The sequence below is a fragment of the Sphaeramia orbicularis genome, chromosome 5 (assembly GCF_902148855.1).
Source record: "Sphaeramia orbicularis chromosome 5, fSphaOr1.1, whole genome shotgun sequence".
Classification (NCBI taxonomy): domain Eukaryota; kingdom Metazoa; phylum Chordata; class Actinopteri; order Kurtiformes; family Apogonidae; genus Sphaeramia; species Sphaeramia orbicularis.
In genome coordinates this window covers 11,402,377-11,421,528 of record NC_043961.1, presented here as the reverse complement: position 1 = coordinate 11,421,528, position 19,152 = coordinate 11,402,377, and the positions used below count along the sequence as shown (strand labels likewise).

Here is a 19,152-nt window from a genome sequence, read left to right as displayed (position 1 = left end):
CACGCTGTGGGCGTGTTCTCCGGCCATGAGCTGTTCAACGTGACTGTATTATTACAGCAGCAGGCGGCTTTAACGGCGGCGGTACAGCCGGTGCACAAACGTAACACGGCGACGCCCCCCCCCCCCCCCCCCCCCCTTACACCACCACCATCACCCGGCGGCCACGCTCCCGAGCCGCCGCAGGACGCACGTGCCACGGTGTACGGAACAATATGAAACGATACCGAGCGCGTGACATATGAATGCGGAAAACATTGTAACGTCACTGAAAAAAATAAAATACATAGAATAAAAAAATAAATACATAAATAAGGAAATTAATACCCCTGTCAGGTTTAATATACATCTATATAATTAATTTAATGAATAATATACAAATTTAGTTTTAACCAAGTTTATTATATTTAACCCATAAAGACCCGATGTGACTTTTCTGACAGTTTACAAATGATTTTTTCTTTATATTTGCCCTTTCTTGAGTGATTTATCACAGTTTATTGTAATATTATCCTCTTTATTTAGCATGTTTTTTTTTAGTAAAAATTAGGTATTTTTCTATATTTAATTTACCCATCATGTAGATGGTTGTAAAATCTCAGAGTAAATTCAAAGATTATTATATCAGAAACAGAGAAAATGGAGGATTAAGTGACTTTTTCAGCAAAATATATCATTAACTGAACACAAACGAAGTGTCTCCATCCACTGTCATTTATTAAACTCCATGGGTTTTGCTGGTGAATCAATGTTGTAGAAGATGACGGTGTTTCCACAGTAACTACGGAGCCTCTGAACGTCCAAATGGGTCGTATATGATGACCATGAAAAGGTGAATAACTGTATTTTAAACCAATTATTTACATGTACTGATAGGATTAGTGGATCAAAAGATATTGAACATTTTAGATCCATACATAGTTCTGGACAATCACGGATGTCTGGGTCTTTATGGGTTAATCACTTTATTTGTTTTAATTTATTCATCACTTTATTTGTGTCACTGATCATAGAGCAGGGCTGGCAAACTCATTTTAGTTCAGGGGTCATATTTAGCCCAATTTGATCTCAAGTGGGCCAGACCAGTAAAATAATGACTTAATAACCTATAAATAATGACAAATCCAAGTTTTTCTGTTTTTGTTAGTACAAAAAAAAAAACAATTAAATTATGAAAATATTAACATTTTACAAAAAAGATGGGAATAACCTGAAAAAACAGAAATGTCATTTGAAAAATTAGTGCAATTTTAACAATATAATGCCTCAACTTATTATTTATACATGTACATTTACACACAATGTTACATAAACATTTGGTAACAGGCAGAATATTGTTAAAATTTTGGAGTTTGGAACTAAAATTTGAACAGTTTCTACAATTTTCCATCTCTTATTTTTAACACAACTCCAGATCACAGTGGATCCATAAACGCACAAAAACATTTAGTAACAGGCAGAATATTGTTCAAATTGCACATTCCAGGTTGTTCATCTTTGTTTTATTTATGTATTTATTTGCATTTTATTGTGAAAGAATTGTTTTGTAAATGTAAATATTTTCACACTGTAACGTTTTTTTGTTTTTTTTTCACTTAAATTTTTTCCAAGTAATTTTTCACAAAGAAAATTTGCCGTTGTCATTATTTATGGGTTATTGTGTTGTTATTTTTACTGGAGATCACATTGGTCTGTATGTGGAACCTGAACCAAAATGACCTGGACAACCTGGACTGTTCAGGTTCATTTTTGCACTTTCATCCCGCGGGCCACAATGGAACCTTTGGTGGGCCGGATTTGGCCCCCGGGCCACATGTTTGACTCCTGTATCATAGAGGATGGAACTATATTAACCCTTTCATACATGAATTATGAGAACCTTAATCGAGATTTTTTCCTTAGTGTTTTTATTCTTCTTTAGGCATGAAAAAAAACAAAACAAATGCACTGAAACATTTTTTATGAACCTATTTTTCATGGAGTTGCAAAAATGTCCACTCACCTCGTCACCATGTGCTTAATTTTGGAGGCAAAGAAACATGTATTTACTGATATGCTGTGTGAAAACTATGAAATATATACTTATCCAATTTTTTTTTTTTTTTTACATGGCTAATTGGATGTTTTGTCACATTTTAGCATACTCTAATACAAGTTATTACTCAATTTATGGAGATAATATGCAAAAAAAAACCAACTTTTTGTTCATTGCAATCTAATAACAGTAACAAGCAACTGATTTACACTCAAACATGTTTATCTAGAACAGGGGTGTCAAACTCATTTTTGTTCAGGGGCCACATTCAGCCCAATATGATCTGAAGTGGGCTGGACTAATCAATAATTACAGTGAAAAAAGTGAAATTACATGATGGAAATGTTGACGAAAATCTACAGACTATCCTGTAAAAATGTGAATAACATGAACAAACTGAAATGTCCTTAGAAAAATAAGTGCAATTTTAACAAAAATATGCCTGTGTTTATCATTTATACACGTACAGATCACAGTGGATCTACAGATACGCAAAACATTTAGTAACAGGTAGAATATTGGTAAAAATGCACTTATTTTTCAGGTTATTCACATATTTTGTCAAAGTATAGTTTATAAATGTCAACATCTTCATCTAATTCCCTTTTTTACACTAAAACAAAGAGAAAACTGTAGAGTTGTCATCATTTATAGATAATTATGATAGGATATGACCCACTTTAGATCATATTAACCCTTTCATGCATAGTGGTCACTACAGTGGACAGTTACTCTACAGCTTTAATCTTGTATATTCATGGGTTTAGTTGTTTTAGTTCCATATCAACCAACACAGTGGACACTTATGCATCATCTCATAAACTGCAATTCATACCATTATTGTAACTTTGCTGTTCTTGATTGGTTCTTGAGTGGAAATCAATTGTTAATATTTATTTTTTTGCATATTATCTCCATGAAGTGAGTAATAACTAGTATTAGAATATGTTAAAATGTGAGAAAACATCAGATTAGCTGCATTAAACATGGTTTCATTTCACTGTTTTCATATCACTTTATGATATTGGGTTTTAACCCATAAAGACCTGGTGTTATTTTTGTGGCAGTTTCCAAATTAATTTTTCTCTATTTGTACTTTTCTTAACTGATTTATCACCAATTTTTTAAACAATATTATCCTCTGTATTTTGCATTTTTTGGTGTAAATCCTGTGTTTTCCTATATTTAATTCACAGATCACGTAGCTGTTCATAAAAACTCTGAGTAATTCTATGAAAACGGTGAAAAATGAGCAAAAACTGATTTTTTCAGTAAAATATATCATTAGCTGAACATAAAGTGTGTCCATCCACTGTAACTGATCCAACTCCATGGGTTTTACTGGTGAATCAATGTTGTAGAAGATGACGGTGTTTCCATGGTAACTACTGAGCCTCTGAACATTCAAATGGGTCATATCTGATGACCATGAAAAGATGAATGACTGTATTTTACACCAATTATTTACATGTATTGATAGGATTAGTGGATGAACAGGTATTAAACAGTTTAGATCAGTAGATGGTTTGTGTCACTGGTGGCTGTTTGGGTCTTTATGGGTTAAATACATGTTTCTTTGCTTCAAGAATAAAATTCATGGTGTAGCTGAGTGGACATTTTTGTAACTCCATGAAAAACAGGTTGATTTAAAAAAAAAAAAAAAATTCAATCACATTGGGGTTTTTTTCATGCCTAAAGAGGAATAAAAACACTCAGGAAAAAAAATCTTGATTAAGGTTCTAATAATTCATGCATGAAAGGGTTAATCTGTACATCTTTTACTTTACAATATCTGCAGTGTCATTTTTGCATTTCACAATATCATCCCACGAGCCGGATCAGACCCTTTGGCGGGCCGGATTTGGCCCACGGGCCACATGTTTGACACCTGTGATCTAGAACAACAAAGTTACAGTAATGGTATGAATGTCGGCGTATGAGATGGTGCATAAGTGTCTAATATGTTGGCTGATATGGAACTAAAAAAACAAAATCCATGAATATACAAGAGAACAGCTGTAGAATAACTGTCTACTTTAGTGGCCACTATGCATGAAAGGGTTAAAATGCAGCCTCATAATGGTCTAATTCTAGTCGTTACATCTTTAACATGTACATAACTGTAATATTGGCTACCAGTATATATGAGTTTATTACATGAGCCATATGAAACTTATAACCTAATCTAAACAAATGTCAGTATGCTATTAAATAATGACTTTATAAAGCTATTAAAAAAAAAAAAAATACACTGATATACCTGTTTGTATTACATTAGTCACAGGTTATATATGACATTTTTTTGTAGTTAATGATCATAAAGGATGTAAATATAAACAAATATGACAACATCCTACTTAATAGTGCACCGCTTTTACTCATTTATCCTTAAAATCTAAAATAATGTGTAAAAATGTGTGCTATTGTCATTATTTAATACAGTTTTTTTTTTTAGTGATACCTGCTATAATATATGAATTATGGAATATATAGCCTATGAGAGTTTTTTCCTATAATCCATCACTTTTTTGGTGTTAGTGACCAGAAAAGACAGAAATTGAGAAGTAAATAAAAGATAAATAATAGTAAATATAACAGTCAGTCTTTCATATGTACATAAGTACAATATCCAGGTATATATGAGTTTATTACATGAGCTGTATAAAACTTATAATCTAACTGAAACAAATGTCAGTATGCTATTAAATAATGACTTTATAAAGCTATAAAAAAACAAAACAATGCTGATATACCTGTTTGTATTACATTAGTCACAGGTTATATATGACATTTTTTTGTAGTTAATGATCATAAAGGATGTAAATATAAACAAATATGACAGCATCCTACTTAATAGTGCACCGCTTTTACTCATTTATCCTTAAAATCTAAAATAATGTGTAAAAATGTGTGCTATTGTCATTATTTAATACAGTTTTTTTTTTTAGTGATACCTGCTATAATATATGAATTATGGAATATATAGCCTATGAGAGTTTTTTCCTATAATCCATCACTTTTTTGGTGTTAGTGACCAGAAAAGACAGAAATTGAGAAGTAAATAAAAGATAAATAATAGTAAATATAACAGTCAGTCTTTCATATGTACATAGGTACAATATGCAGGTATATATGAGTTTATTACATGAGCTGTATAAAACTTATAATCTAACTGAAACAAATGTCAGTATGCTATTAAATAATGACTTTATAAAGCTATTAAAAAAAAAAAAAAATACACTGATATACCTGTTTGTATTACATTAGTCACAGGTTATACATGACATTTTTTTGTAGTTAATGATCATAAAGGATGTAAATATAAACAAATATGACAACATCCTACTTAATAGTGCACCGCTTTTACTCATTTATCCTTAAAATCTAAAATAATGTGTAAAAATGTGTGCTATTGTCATTATTTAATACAGTTGTTTTTTTTTAGTGATACCTGCTATAATATAATAATTTTATTTTTTACTGACAATTTTGGACAACTTCATTCATAATGACTATTATTTCAGTCTTGTTCTTATTGCATCGTTTCTGAAGCTGCAGTGTGTGGTTTACAGTGTGAGTATTTGGACTCTAGTGTGAGTATTTTTATTCTGATGTGAGTATTTTGACCCTGGGGTGAGTATTTTTACTCTGATGTGAGTATTTTGACCCTGGGGTGAGTATTTTTACTCTGATGTGAGTATTTTTTACTCTGGTGTGAGTATTTTTACTCTGATGTGAGTATTTTTTTACTCTTGTGTGAGTATTTTTACTCTGGTGTGAGTATTTTTACTCTGATGTGAGTATTTTGGCTCTGTGGATGAGGGACTAGTTCTAAATCTATTATGTCTGATCATATTAAATGAGTTATGGGTTATAGAGCCTCTGAAAGTCATTTTTTGGCATTAGTGCTCATACAAAACAGAAATATGAACCAAAATATGACAATATCCTCTCAAATACTGACATTATTTTACTCATTAATGCATTATAAGATCCTAAAATGTATTTCCATTTTCTTTAGAAAGAATAAAATAATGCAAATTCATGCATCATGACTCTATTATTTCAGTCTTGTTCTTATTGCATTGTTTCTGAAGCTGCAATGTGTGGTTTAAAGTGTGAGTATTTTTACTCTGTGGATGAGGGATTACTTCTAAATCTGTTACATCTGACTATATTAGATGAGTTATAGGTTACATAGCCTCTAAAAGTTTTCTTTTAGTGTTCTTTTGTATAATCTATGACATTGTTTGGCATTATTGATCATACAGGATAGAAATATGAACCAAAATATGACAATATCCTCTCAAATAGTGACATTATTTTACTCATTAATGCATTATAAGATGCTAAAATGTATTTCAGTTTTCTTCAGAAGGTATATATACATATATATATATATATATATATATATATATATATATATATATATATATATATATATATATATACATACATATATATACATACATATATATGTGTGTGTGTGTGTGTATATATATATATATGATTCAATTCTGCATTGACAATTTTGGACAAATTCATGTGTAATGACTGTATTATTTCAGTCTTGTTCTTGTTGCATTGTTTCTGAAGCTGCAGTGTGTGGTTTACAGTGTGAGTATTTTTACTCTGATGTGAGTATTTTGGCTCTGTGGATGAGGGACTAGTTCTAAATCTATTATATCTGATTATATTAAATGAGGTATGGGTTATAGAGCCTCTGAAAGTCATTTTTTGGCACTAGTGCTCATACAGGATAGAAATATGGACCAAAATATGACAATATCCTCTCAAACAGTGACATTATTTTACTCATTAATACATTTTATGATGCTAAAATGTATCTCAGTTTTCTTCAGAAAGAATAAAATAATGCAAATTCATGACTATTATTTCAGTCCTGTTCTTGTTGCATTGTTTGTAAAGCTGCAGTGTGTGGTTTACAGTGTGAGTATTTTTACTCTAGTGTGAGTATTTTGACTCTGTGGATGAGGGACTAGTTCTAAATCTATTATATCTGATTATATTAAATGAGGTATGGGTTATAGAGCCTCTGAAAGTCATTTTTTGGCATTAGTTACGGTGGCCCAGAGGTGCAACAGGCCAAAAAATTATCCACTAGACGAAAAAAATTATCTACTACAATAAAAAAAAAAGAGACCAGCCTAAAAAAAATTATCCACTAAAAGAAGAAAAAAGAGAACAGGCAAAAAAAATTATCTACTGGCCCAAAAAATTATTCACTATAAGAAAAAAAAAAAAGAACAGGTGAAAAAATTTATCTACTATGAGAGAAAAAAGAGAGCAGCCCAAAAAAATATCCACTATAAGAAAAAAAAAAAATCATCATCCACCTTTTCAATTACGGGGGCGCTGTTTACCCGAAAGGTGTCTTGCTTTAAAATTAAGACCACCACAAAAAATAAAAGGATAGGCTGAAAAATTTTAAGGCTTTCGGCTAATGTGGCTAATGCTAAGGAAGTACCCCACCGGAAGTGGAGGTCGTGCGCTAAAAAATAAAGTTATTTTAAAATATAGATGTTTCCATTAATATAGTTTGCAAAGCAGTTAAATGATTAAATACGGTTCCAGTGTCTGCTCAAGGTTAGGCATGGGCGTTAAATGGTTAAAGTTAGGGTTAGGGTATGGTTGGGGTTAGTTTTCAGTGGTAAATGGCCCTTGTGTGCACTGTGTGAAGGTTCGTTGCTAAGCTAATGCTAACGCGAAAAGTTGACGGCAACTTTGTGTTATTTTATTTTGAGAGGAGGAGAAGAGGAGCTTCCTGTGGAGCTCCACTATCATGGCATTGCCCATTTGTTTGCAGGTAGACCTCTCCTCCTCAACTCAAACGGAGTGTCTTCACTAACACTAGATCAAGAAGGACATTTTGTGGAGATAAAGATGTGTGCCGTGGTACCGCAGTGCCTCGGCACCTGGCAACGAGCTGAGCTGTGGTACCGAGCCATGGTACGCGGTGCCGTGCTGGGGTACCTGGCACCGAGCCGTGGTACCGCGGTACGTCGCAGCACCTCGCGGCATCAACCGTGGTGCCGCACCAGCCGAGGTGCCACGGTACCCCGCGGCACCAGCCGAGGTGCCACGGCACCAGGTGTCAGTGCCGCAATATGCACTCGCTGTCTCTCAACAAATGGGCGATGCCATGATAGTGGAGCTCCACAGGAAGCTCCTCTTCTCCTCCTCTCAAAATAAAATAATTTTAGAACTTCTTGTAGCGAGTATTCATCAAAAATGATATTGAATGTCAGGCAGGTGAACAATTCAACACCGTAATCACACAATTGTTTACTCGCACTGGTAGTTCACACAGTTGCCGTCAACTTTTCGCGTTAGCGTTAGCTTAGCAACGAACCTTCACACAGTGCACACAAGGGCCATTTACCACTGAAAACTAACCCCAACCATACCCTAACCCTAACCTTAACCATTTAACGCCCATGCCTAACCTTGAGCAGACACTGGAACCGTATTTAATCATTTAACTGCTTTGCAAACTATATTAATGGAAATATCTATATTTTAAAATAACTTTATTTTTTAACGCACGACCTCCACTTCCGGTGGGGTACTTCCTTAGCATTAGCCACATTAGCCGAAAGCCTTAAAATTTTTCAGCCTATCCTTTTATTTTTTGTGGTGGCCTTAATTTTAAAGCAAGACACCTTTCGGGTAAACAGCGCCCCCGTAATTGAAAAGGTGGATGATGTTTTTTTTTTCTTATAGTGGATATTTTTTTGGGCTGCTCTCTTTTCTTTTCTCATAGTAGATAATTTTTTTCACCTGTTCTTTTTTTTTTTTTTTTCTTATAGTGAATAATTTTTTGGGCTAGTAGATAATTTTTTTTTGCCTGTTCTCTTTTTTTTTCTTTTAGTGGATAATTTTTTTGGCTGGTCTCTTTTCTTTCTTATAGGGGATTTTTTTTTTCATCTAGTGGATAATTTTTTTTTGGGCTGTTCTCTTTTTTTTCTTATAGTGGATTATTTTTTTAGGCTGTTCTCTTTTTTCTTGCAGTAGATAATTTTTTTGTCTAGTGGATAATTTTTTTAGGCTGTTCTCTTTTTTTTTTTCCTTATAGTGGATAATTTTTTTGGGCTGTTTTTCTCTTTTTTTTTTTCTTGTAGTAGATAATTTTTTTCATCTCGTGGATAATTTTTTTAGGCTGTTCTCTTTTTTTTTCTTGTAGTAGATAATTTTTTTCATCTCGTGGATAATTTTTTTAGGCTGTTCTCTTTTTTTTCTTGTAGTAGATAATTTTTTTCATCTAGTGGATAATTTTTTTAGGCTGTTCTCTTTTTTTTTCTTGTAGTAGATAATTTTTTTCGTCTACTGGATAATTTTTTGGCCTGTTGCACCTCTGGGCCACCGTAATTAGTGCTCATACAGGACAGAAATATGAACCAAAATATGACAATATCCTCTCAAATACTGACATTATTTTACTCATTAGTGCATTATAAGATGCTAAAATGTATCTCAGTTTTCTTCTGAAAGAATAAAATAATGCAGAATTTTTTTTTTTTTTTTACTTACAATTTTGGACAAATTCATGTGTAATGACTGTATTATTTCAGTCTTGTTCTTGTTACATTGTTTCTGAAGCTGCAGTGTGTGGTTTACAGTGTGACTATTTTTACTCTAGTAAAGTAAGTAAAGTAAGTAAAGTAAATTTTATTTATAGAGCACTTTTCACAGACAGAGTCACAAAGTGCTTTATCAATTCAAATCAGAATCAAATTAAGTTTACAGAGACCCAACAGAATCCTCCAGGAGCAAACACTTGTGATTGGTGACAGTGGCGAGGAAAAACTTCCCTTTAACGGGCAGAAACCTCGAGCAGACCCAGACTCCTGAAGGATGGCTGTCTGCCTTGACCAGTTGGGGTGTGAGTGTGAGTATTTTGACTCTGGGGTGAGTATTTTGACTCTGTGGATGAGGGACTAGTTGTAAATCTATTATATCTGATTATATTAAATGAGTTATGGGTTATAGAGCCTCTGAAAGTCATTTTTTGGCATTAGTGCTCATACAAGACAGAAATATGAACCAAAATATGACAATATCCTCTCAAATACTGACATTATTTTACTTATTAATGCATTATAAGATTCTAAAATATATCTCAGTTTTCTTCAGACAGAACAAAATAATGCAAATTCATGTGTCATGACTATTATTTCTTTTCAGTCTTGTTCTTCTATTATTTCAGTCCTGTTCTTATTGCATTGTTTGTGAAGCTGCAGTGTGTGGTTTACAGTGTGAATATTTTTACTCTGATGTGAGTATTTTGGCTCTGTGGATGAGGGACTAGTTCTAAATCGATTATATCTGACTATATTAAATAAGTTATGGGTTATAGAGCCTCTGAAAGTCATTTTTTGGCACTAGTGCTCATACAGGATAGAAATATGGACCAAAATATGACAATATCCTCTCAAATACTGACATTATTTTACTCATTAATGCATTATAAGATGCTAAAATGTATCTCAGTTTTCTTCTGAAAGAATAAAATAATGCAGAATTTTTTTATTTTTTTTTTACTTACAATTTTGGACAAATTCATTCATAATGACTGTATTATTTCAGTCTTGTTCTTGTTACATTGTTTGTGAAGCTGCAGTGTGTGGTTTACAGTGTGAATATTTTTACTCTAGTGTGAGTATTTTGACTCTGGGGTGAGTATTTTGACTCTGTGGATGAGGGACTAGTTCTAAATCTATTATATCTGATTATATTAAATGAGTTATGGGTTATAGAGCCTCTGAAAGTCATTTTTTGGCATTAGTGCTCATACAAGACAGAAATATGAACCAAAATATGACAATATCCTCTCAAATACTGACATTATTTTACTCATTAATGCATTATAAGATCCTAAAATATATCTCAGTTTTCTTCAGACAGAACAAAATAATGCAAATTCATGTGTCATGACTATTATTTCTTTTCAGTCTTGTTCTTCTATTATTTCAGTCCTGTTCTTATTGCATTGTTTGTGAAGCTGCAGTGTGTGGTTTACAGTGTGAATATTTTTATTCTGATGTGAGTATTTTGGCTCTGTGGATGAGGGACTAGTTCTAAATCGATTATATCTGACTATATTAAATAAGTTATGGGTTATAGAGCCTCTGAAAGTCATTTTTTGGCACTAGTGCTCATACAGGATAGAAATATGGACCAAAATATGACAATATCCTCTCAAATACTGACATTATTTTACTCATTAATGCATTATAAGATGCTAAAATGTATCTCAGTTTTCTTCTGAAAGAATAAAATAATGCAGAATTTTTTTATTTTTTTTTTTTACTTACAATTTTGGACAAATTCATTCATAATGACTGTATTATTTCAGTCTTGTTCTTGTTACATTGTTTGTGAAGCTGCAGTGTGTGGTTTACAGTGTGAATATTTTTACTCTAGTGTGAGTATTTTGACTCTGGGGTGAGTATTTTGACTCTGTGGATGAGGGACTAGTTCTAAATCTATTATATCTGATTATATTAAATGAGTTATGGGTTATAGAGCCTCTGAAAGTCATTTTTTGGCATTAGTGCTCATACAAGACAGAAATATGAACCAAAATATGACAATATCCTCTCAAATACTGACATTATTTTACTTATTAATGCATTATAAGATTCTAAAATATATCTCAGTTTTCTTCAGACAGAACAAAATAATGCAAATTCATGTGTCATGACTATTATTTCTTTTCAGTCTTGTTCTTCCATTATTTCAGTCCTGTTCTTATTGCATTGTTTGTGAAGCTGCAGTGTGTGGTTTACAGTGTGAATATTTTTACTCTGATGTGAGTATTTTGGCTCTGTGGATGAGGGACTAGTTCTAAATCGATTATATCTGACTATATTAAATAAGTTATGGGTTATAGAGCCTCTGAAAGTCATTTTTTGGCACTAGTGCTCATACAGGATAGAAATATGGACCAAAATATGACAATATCCTCTCAAATACTGACATTATTTTACTCATTAATGCATTATAAGATGCTAAAATGTATCTCAGTTTTCTTCTGAAAGAATAAAATAATGCAGAATTTTTTTATTTTTTTTTTTTACTTACAATTTTGGACAAATTCATTCATAATGACTGTATTATTTCAGTCTTGTTCTTGTTACATTGTTTGTGAAGCTGCAGTGTGTGGTTTACAGTGTGAATATTTTTACTCTAGTGTGAGTATTTTGACTCTGGGGTGAGTATTTTGACTCTGTGGATGAGGGACTAGTTCTAAATCTATTATATCTGATTATATTAAATGAGTTATGGGTTATAGAGCCTCTGAAAGTCATTTTTTGGCATTAGTGCTCATACAAGACAGAAATATGAACCAAAATATGACAATATCCTCTCAAATACTGACATTATTTTACTCATTAATGCATTATAAGATGCTAAAATGTATCTCAGTTTTCTTCTGAAAGAATAAAATAATGCAGAATTTTTTTTTTTTTTTTTTACTTACAATTTTGGACAAATTCATTCATAATGACTGTATTATTTCAGTCTTGTTCTTGTTACATTGTTTGTGAAGCTGCAGTGTGTGGTTTACAGTGTGAATATTTTTACTCTAGTGTGAGTATTTTGACTCTGGGGTGAGTATTTTGACTCTGTGGATGAGGGACTAGTTGTAAATCTATTATATCTGATTATATTAAATGAGTTATGGGTTATAGAGCCTCTGAAAGTCATTTTTTGGCATTAGTGCTCATACAAGACAGAAATATGAACCAAAATATGACAATATCCTCTCAAATACTGACATTATTTTACTCATTAATGCATTATAAGATGCTAAAATGTATCTCAGTTTTCTTCTGAAAGAATAAAATAATGCAGAATTTTTTTATTTTTTTTTTTACTTACAATTTGGACAAATTCATTCATAATGACTGTATTATTTCAGTCTTGTTCTTGTTACATTGTTTGTGAAGCTGCAGTGTGTGGTTTACAGTGTGAATATTTTTACTCTAGTGTGAGTATTTTGACTCTGGGGTGAGTATTTTGACTCTGTGGATGAGGGACTAGTTCTAAATCTATTATATCTGATTATATTAAATGAGTTATGGGTTATAGAGCCTCTGAAAGTCATTTTTTGGCATTAGTGCTCATACAAGACAGAAATATGAACCAAAATATGACAATATCCTCTCAAATACTGACATTATTTTACTCATTAATGCATTATAAGATCCTAAAATATATCTCAGTTTTCTTCAGACAGAACAAAATAATGCAAATTCATGTGTCATGACTATTATTTCTTTTCAGTCTTGTTCTTCTATTATTTCAGTCCTGTTCTTATTGCATTGTTTGTGAAGCTGCAGTGTGTGGTTTACAGTGTGAGTATTTTGACTCTGGGGTGAGTATTTTTACTCTGGGGTGAGTATTTTGACTCTGGGGTGAGTATTTTGGCTGTGGCTGAGGGCCGGCCGCTGCTCTATTTTCTGCCTGTAAACACGGCTCCGGGGCCGGCGCATGGAGGAACACGGGACCGGCCCCGGTGGAGACTACTACAGGCAGGGGTTGTACTCAGAGCAGCCGGGAGGGGGAGGGGGAGGAGGTGTGTGTCTGTGCTGTGTGTGAGTGTGTGAGTGTGTGTGTGTGTGTGTGTGTGTGCGCGCGGGAACCGGAGGGCGGGGGGAGCTGAGCGCGCCGTCCGACACGTGAGGCTCATGTGACGGAGCCCAGTCTGTCTGTAGCTCAGAGACGTGCCTGCAGTCACAGGGTTTATTTAACACGTAGTCAAAAACCCACCCAGCTCTCACACATCGACGGGCGTGGATCCTCCCAGACTCACAACTGAGCCCGGACCTCAGGGTGACAACACACACCAGTCCAGCCACAGCGGGAGCGCACGCACCAAGACGCACCGGGACGCACCGCGCACTTTGGCGGCGATTTTTTCCCACTCATTTGTGTCATTTTTTTCGCATTTAACTGCGACTCCAGGGAGGAATTTGGATCATTTTAACGACTCTTTGAGGTGATTTATTCCTGTTTTTTTTTGTACGACATGGAGAGGATTACCAGTGCGCAACCACCTCCCTGTGTGCCCAAACACCCTCCGTTGGATATATCTGACATGCAGGGGTAAAAAGAATTACTGAGTTTAATTTGAAATCTGCTCTTTTCTATTTATAACCACTTTCCAGGCAAGAGTCTAACTTTTTTTTTATTCTTCTATCCTCTATCTAAAAGAATGGATTTTCCCATTTACGTGTACAAATCCAGGAGAGGCATGAAGCGAGGAGATGAAAACAAGGTAAATTCAACTCCTTAAGCTGAATAAAACAGACCCATTTAACTAGTCTGGATTCCGCTGACAGTGTCCCCACTTCCCTTCAGGAGACCTACAAGTTGCCACACCGACTGATCGAAAAGAAAAGGCGAGACAGAATCAACGAATGCATCGCCCAATTGAAGGATTTGCTCCCAGAACATCTGAAACTGACGGTGAGAATTATGTCCAACACATGGCACCGCAAGTGTCCGGACAATCTGAGCCCACATGGGTTTAATAACAGTTTGTTTGACTTGGAATTTAGACCCAGAGTCTAAAAATAACACGAAATAATCTAAAAAAAAAAAAAAAAAAAAAAAGAAATGGAATTAAATGCAGGAGTTTTTGTATAAAGGTAAAATTTGCAGCTTTAAATTTCAAGACAAAGCTTCAGTTTTTGTGTTTGTTGTGCAGAGTTTTTGCGCGTGCATGTGTACGCGTGCGTGTGTGTGTGTGTGTGTACGTGGATTGCATGACTTCCCGGGTGTTCTAGGCTTGTCCTCCTGTTCAGCTGCAGAATGTGTTACATAAGAAAGATCAACATGCTTATCGAAGGTCTTCCTGTTTTAGACGCTGGGCCATTTGGAGAAAGCCGTGGTGCTGGAGCTGACTCTGAAGCATGTGAAGGCTCTGAGCAGCCTCCTGGAGCAGCAGCAGCAGAAGATCCTGGCCCTGCAGAAGGACCTGCAGATCAGTAAGTCCAACCAACATGCAACACATGCAACACATGCACAAGCGGGTTTATTAGAAGAGAGGAAATGTGCAGAAAAGATGATAAAAAAATATATATAATTCTGCTTCCCATGTAAATGTGTGTACACGCTATGGAGATTTATTATTTTTATTAGAAGTGTTGATTGTTTTGTTTTGTTTTCGGCACTTTTTTTTTTTTATCCCGTTGCCCCTTGTCTAGTGAATTCCCCACTGTCTGATCAATAAAGTTTCATCTAATCTAATCTAATCTAAATCTTGGGGTGTCAAACATACGGTCCAGGGGCCAAACCCGGCCCGCCAAAGACTCTAATTGGGATGAAATTGTGAAATGCAAGTTTAAATCATTATATTTGATTTTCCACATACAGACTAGTTTGATCGCAAGTAAAATACTATCATAATAACTTAGAAATAATGACAATTCTGTAAAATTACATGAAAATTTTTACATTTACCGACTACACTTTTACAAAAAAAATAGGATTAACCTCAACAAATATGTCTCAAGAGAATTATGTGCAATTTTAACATTATTTAACTGTTATTAAATGTTTTGTGTATTTGTAGATCCACTGTTGTGGGATCAATAAAGTTTAATCTAATCTAATCTAAATCTTGGGGTGTCAAACATACGGTCCAGGGGCCAAACCCGGCCCGCCAAAGACTCTAATTGGGATGAAATTGTGAAATGCAAAAATTATACTGAAAATATTAACAATCAAGGATGTTAAAATCGTTATATTTGATTTTCCACATACAGACCAGTTTCATTGCAAGTAAAATACTATCATAATAATTTATAAATAATGACAATTCTGTAAAATGACATGAAAATTTTTACATTTACCGACTATACTTTTACAAAAAATGTGTTTAACTTGAACAAAAATGAACAACCGGACATGTCTCAAGAGAATTATGTGCGATTTTAACATTATTTAACTGTTATTTAATGTTTTGTGTATTTGTAGATCCACCGTTGTGGGATCAATAAAGTTTAATCTAATCTAATCTAAATCTTGGGGTGTCAAACATACGGTTCGTGGGCCGAACCTGACCCACCAAAGAGTCCAATTCAGCCCGTGGGATGAATCTGTGAAATGCAAAAATTACACTGAAAATATTAACAATCAAGGATGTTAAAATTATTATATTTGATTTTCCACATACAAACCACTTTGATCGCAAGTAAAATACTATCATAATAATTTATAAATAATGACAACTCTGTAAAATTCCATGAAAATTTTTACATTTACCGACTATACTTTTACAAAAAATGTGATTAACTTGAACAAATATGAACAACCGGAAATGTCTCAAGAAAATTATGTGCAATTTTAATATTATTCTGTTTGTTATTAAATGTTTTGTGTATTTGTAGATCCACCGTTGTGGGATCAATAAAGTTTAATCTAATCCAAATTTTTGGGTGTCAAACATACGGCCCGTGGGCCAAAACCGGCCCGCCAAAAACTCCCATACGGCCCGTGGGATGAATCTGTGAACTGCAAAAATTACACTGAAAATATTAACAGTCAAGGATGTTAAAATTATTATATTTGATTTTCCACATACAAACCAGTTTGATCGCAAGTAAAATATTATCATAATAATTTATAAATAATGACAATTCTGTAAAATTACATGAAAATTTTTACATTTGCCAACTATGCTTTTACAAAAAATGTGATTAAGTTAAACAAATATGTCTGAAGAGAATTATGTGCAATTTTAACATTATTCTGTCTGTTATTAAATGATTGTGTATTTATAGATCCACTGTTGTGGGGTCAGTAAAGTCTAATCTAATCTAATCTAATTCTTCCAGGTGATCATGGCGGGGAGAACCCGGAGAACAGCGAGGAGATGTTCCGCTCCGGTTTCCACCTCTGCGCTAAAGAGGTTCTCCATTATCTTGCGACTCAAGAGACCAGCCGAGACCTGACCCCCTCCCACGTCATCAGCCACATCCACAAGGTCGCCGCCGAAGTCCTGCAGCACCGAGGCGTCCCAGACGAGCCCGTCCAACAGGCGTCGGAGAAGCTGAAGAAACCGGTGGGACAACCGCCGAGGGCTCCGTTGTCTTCGGAGGGTCACGCTAAAAACTGCGTCCCCGTCATCCAAAGGACTTACCCCCACGGGACGGGGGAGCAGAGCGGCAGCGACACGGACACCGACAGCGGCTACGGCGGCGAGCACGACAAGCCCAAAGCCCAGTGGTCGGAAAGCGGCGGCGCCAGGGAGGGCGAGGTCAAGAACGGCGCATCCGATCGCATCAAGCGGGAAAGCGACGAACCTCAGGCCAAGAGGTCGAGGTGCGACTCCTTGGACGACAAGAACAGGGATTCCTACGTGAGCTTCTCCCCCAACCAGCCCCCGTTCTGCCTGCCCTTCTACCTCATCCCCCCGGCGGCTGCGGCGGCGGCGGCGTACCTCCCCATGCTGGAGAAGTGCTGGTACCCCGGGGGGATGCCGGTGGTCTACCCCGGCATGAGCAGCCTTCCCCAGGAGACGCTCCCCTCCTCCTTGGTGATGTCCCCCAGGCCCGGCTCTCCGGTTCCCCACCCGCAGACCCCCGTGGACCCCCCCACTCTTCACAAAGCTTTAAAGCAGGTCCCCCCCCTGAACCTGGAAACCAAAGACTGAGCAGAACTCTGTGGGAGTCTGAGGGTCGACCGACAAACAAACGAAAAAACAACAAAAACGCACTGGTATCCTTCCACGGCAGATGTTGCTTGACCCGTCAGAACGTAGACCCCCCCCACCCTCCCGCTACCACCACCCTTTCCTCATCTACTCCTCACACACTGAAACTGGACTTGGGGGGAAGAAGGGGGGGGGGGGGGGGGACTTGAAGTGCCCATGTGACTCTGTTGCATGGCTCTGAATCACTGTGAACTCGGTCAGTTTGTTTTAAGTCTGCGATCGTAGGGGGTCGTCCAGGCTCTTCTTCGCAGCGTTGAATGTCAGAAGTAAAACCAGAATGTACGCCACAGATAAGCCCCTCCTCACGCTCCCAGAATGCATTTGGACCTACTTTTTGTTTTGCACGCACACCAGTCTGTAATGAATGTAAAGATGGAACAAAGGCCCCTTGTAGATGCTGCTTCATTTCTTCTTCTTCTTCTTCTTCTTCTGTTCACCTGCCGTAGATCCGACACCGGAGGATCTACTTTCAGCGCAACAACAAACCACCGTTTAGACTAGAATGTTTCCGAGCCCACGTCTGGCGAACGCTGACCAGAACCACACCTTCTCCTTCTGACCCATGACCCTTCGTTCTTCATTTGCGGACGTTTTAAAGAATTCAGGGCGTCGTCGCTGTACGAGGTGCGTCACTTACGATGTGGCCATACGAGCTTTTTACGATGTTGAATTTGTGACTCATGACTCGTCGTGCTTCTAGATGGAGTTCCTGTGAAGTAATGTCTGTGTAATTATCTTCCTTTCTACTACTTGTACATCTCTATTTTTGATACGTTGACCCGCTGAGTGTATTTTTGCGTCGCTACCGAGAGGAAGAGCGCGGTCCGCCACGATTTTCTTCTTCTTCTTCTTCTTCTTCTTCTTCTTCTTCTTCTTCTTCTTCTTCGCCCTACAAATTCCCAGTTCCCGACGTTAGCTCATGCTGTTGCCTTTACTCGTTTAACGCAGACACAACAGCAGCAGATGTTTGACTATATTTGCTTTAACTGTGTCTGTGGCAAAGAGAGTGAATGTAATCAAACAAAAATAATAGTTTTGTATAGAAAGAGGTACTTTGGAATTTTTATTTTGCAATGTAATACAAGGTTGTTTGTTGTATATATTTTGTATATAACGTATTATTGATATATATTAAAATATTAATAAAGCTCTTTTTTTTTCCCCTGTGGAATTTGTCTTTGACTGCCTGGTGGCTTTAAACGTGTTGTAGCCGGCCGACCTGACAGCTCCTCATAACAACACACACTTACATAACACTTACATAACCCATAAAGCAGCAGAGCTTCTGTAAATCAATAGCACGTCTTAGATTACAGCCTGTAAACAGCTCCGATTCACAGGGAGTTTTAGACATAACAGCAAACGGTGTCTGATG

At 35.9% G+C, this 19,152-nt stretch overlaps 1 protein-coding gene across 1 annotated transcript; it reads left to right on the top strand.

Moving 5' to 3' along the window:
- Positions 1-13,700: 13,700 nt before the first annotated feature.
- Positions 13,701-18,948, top strand: bhlhe40 (basic helix-loop-helix family, member e40). The gene is made up of 5 exons (XM_030134641.1): positions 13,701-14,164; positions 14,273-14,336; positions 14,420-14,527; positions 14,925-15,048; positions 16,900-18,948. The coding sequence occupies exons 1-5, from the start codon at positions 14,088-14,090 to the stop codon at positions 17,715-17,717; spliced, it is 1,191 nt and encodes a 396-aa protein (XP_029990501.1). The 5' UTR covers positions 13,701-14,087; the 3' UTR covers positions 17,718-18,948.
- The last annotated feature ends 204 nt before the right edge of the window (positions 18,949-19,152 follow it).

Coding starts and splice junctions, on each gene's coding strand:
- bhlhe40 (XM_030134641.1), top strand. CDS start 14,088: ATGGAGAGGATTACCAGTGCGCAACCACCTCCCTGTGTGCCCAAACAC. Junction 14,528..14,924: donor CAGAACATCTGAAACTGACG/GTGAGAATTATG, acceptor TTCCTGTTTTAG/ACGCTGGGCCATTTGGAGAA. Junction 15,049..16,899: donor GCAGAAGGACCTGCAGATCA/GTAAGTCCAACC, acceptor TAATTCTTCCAG/GTGATCATGGCGGGGAGAAC.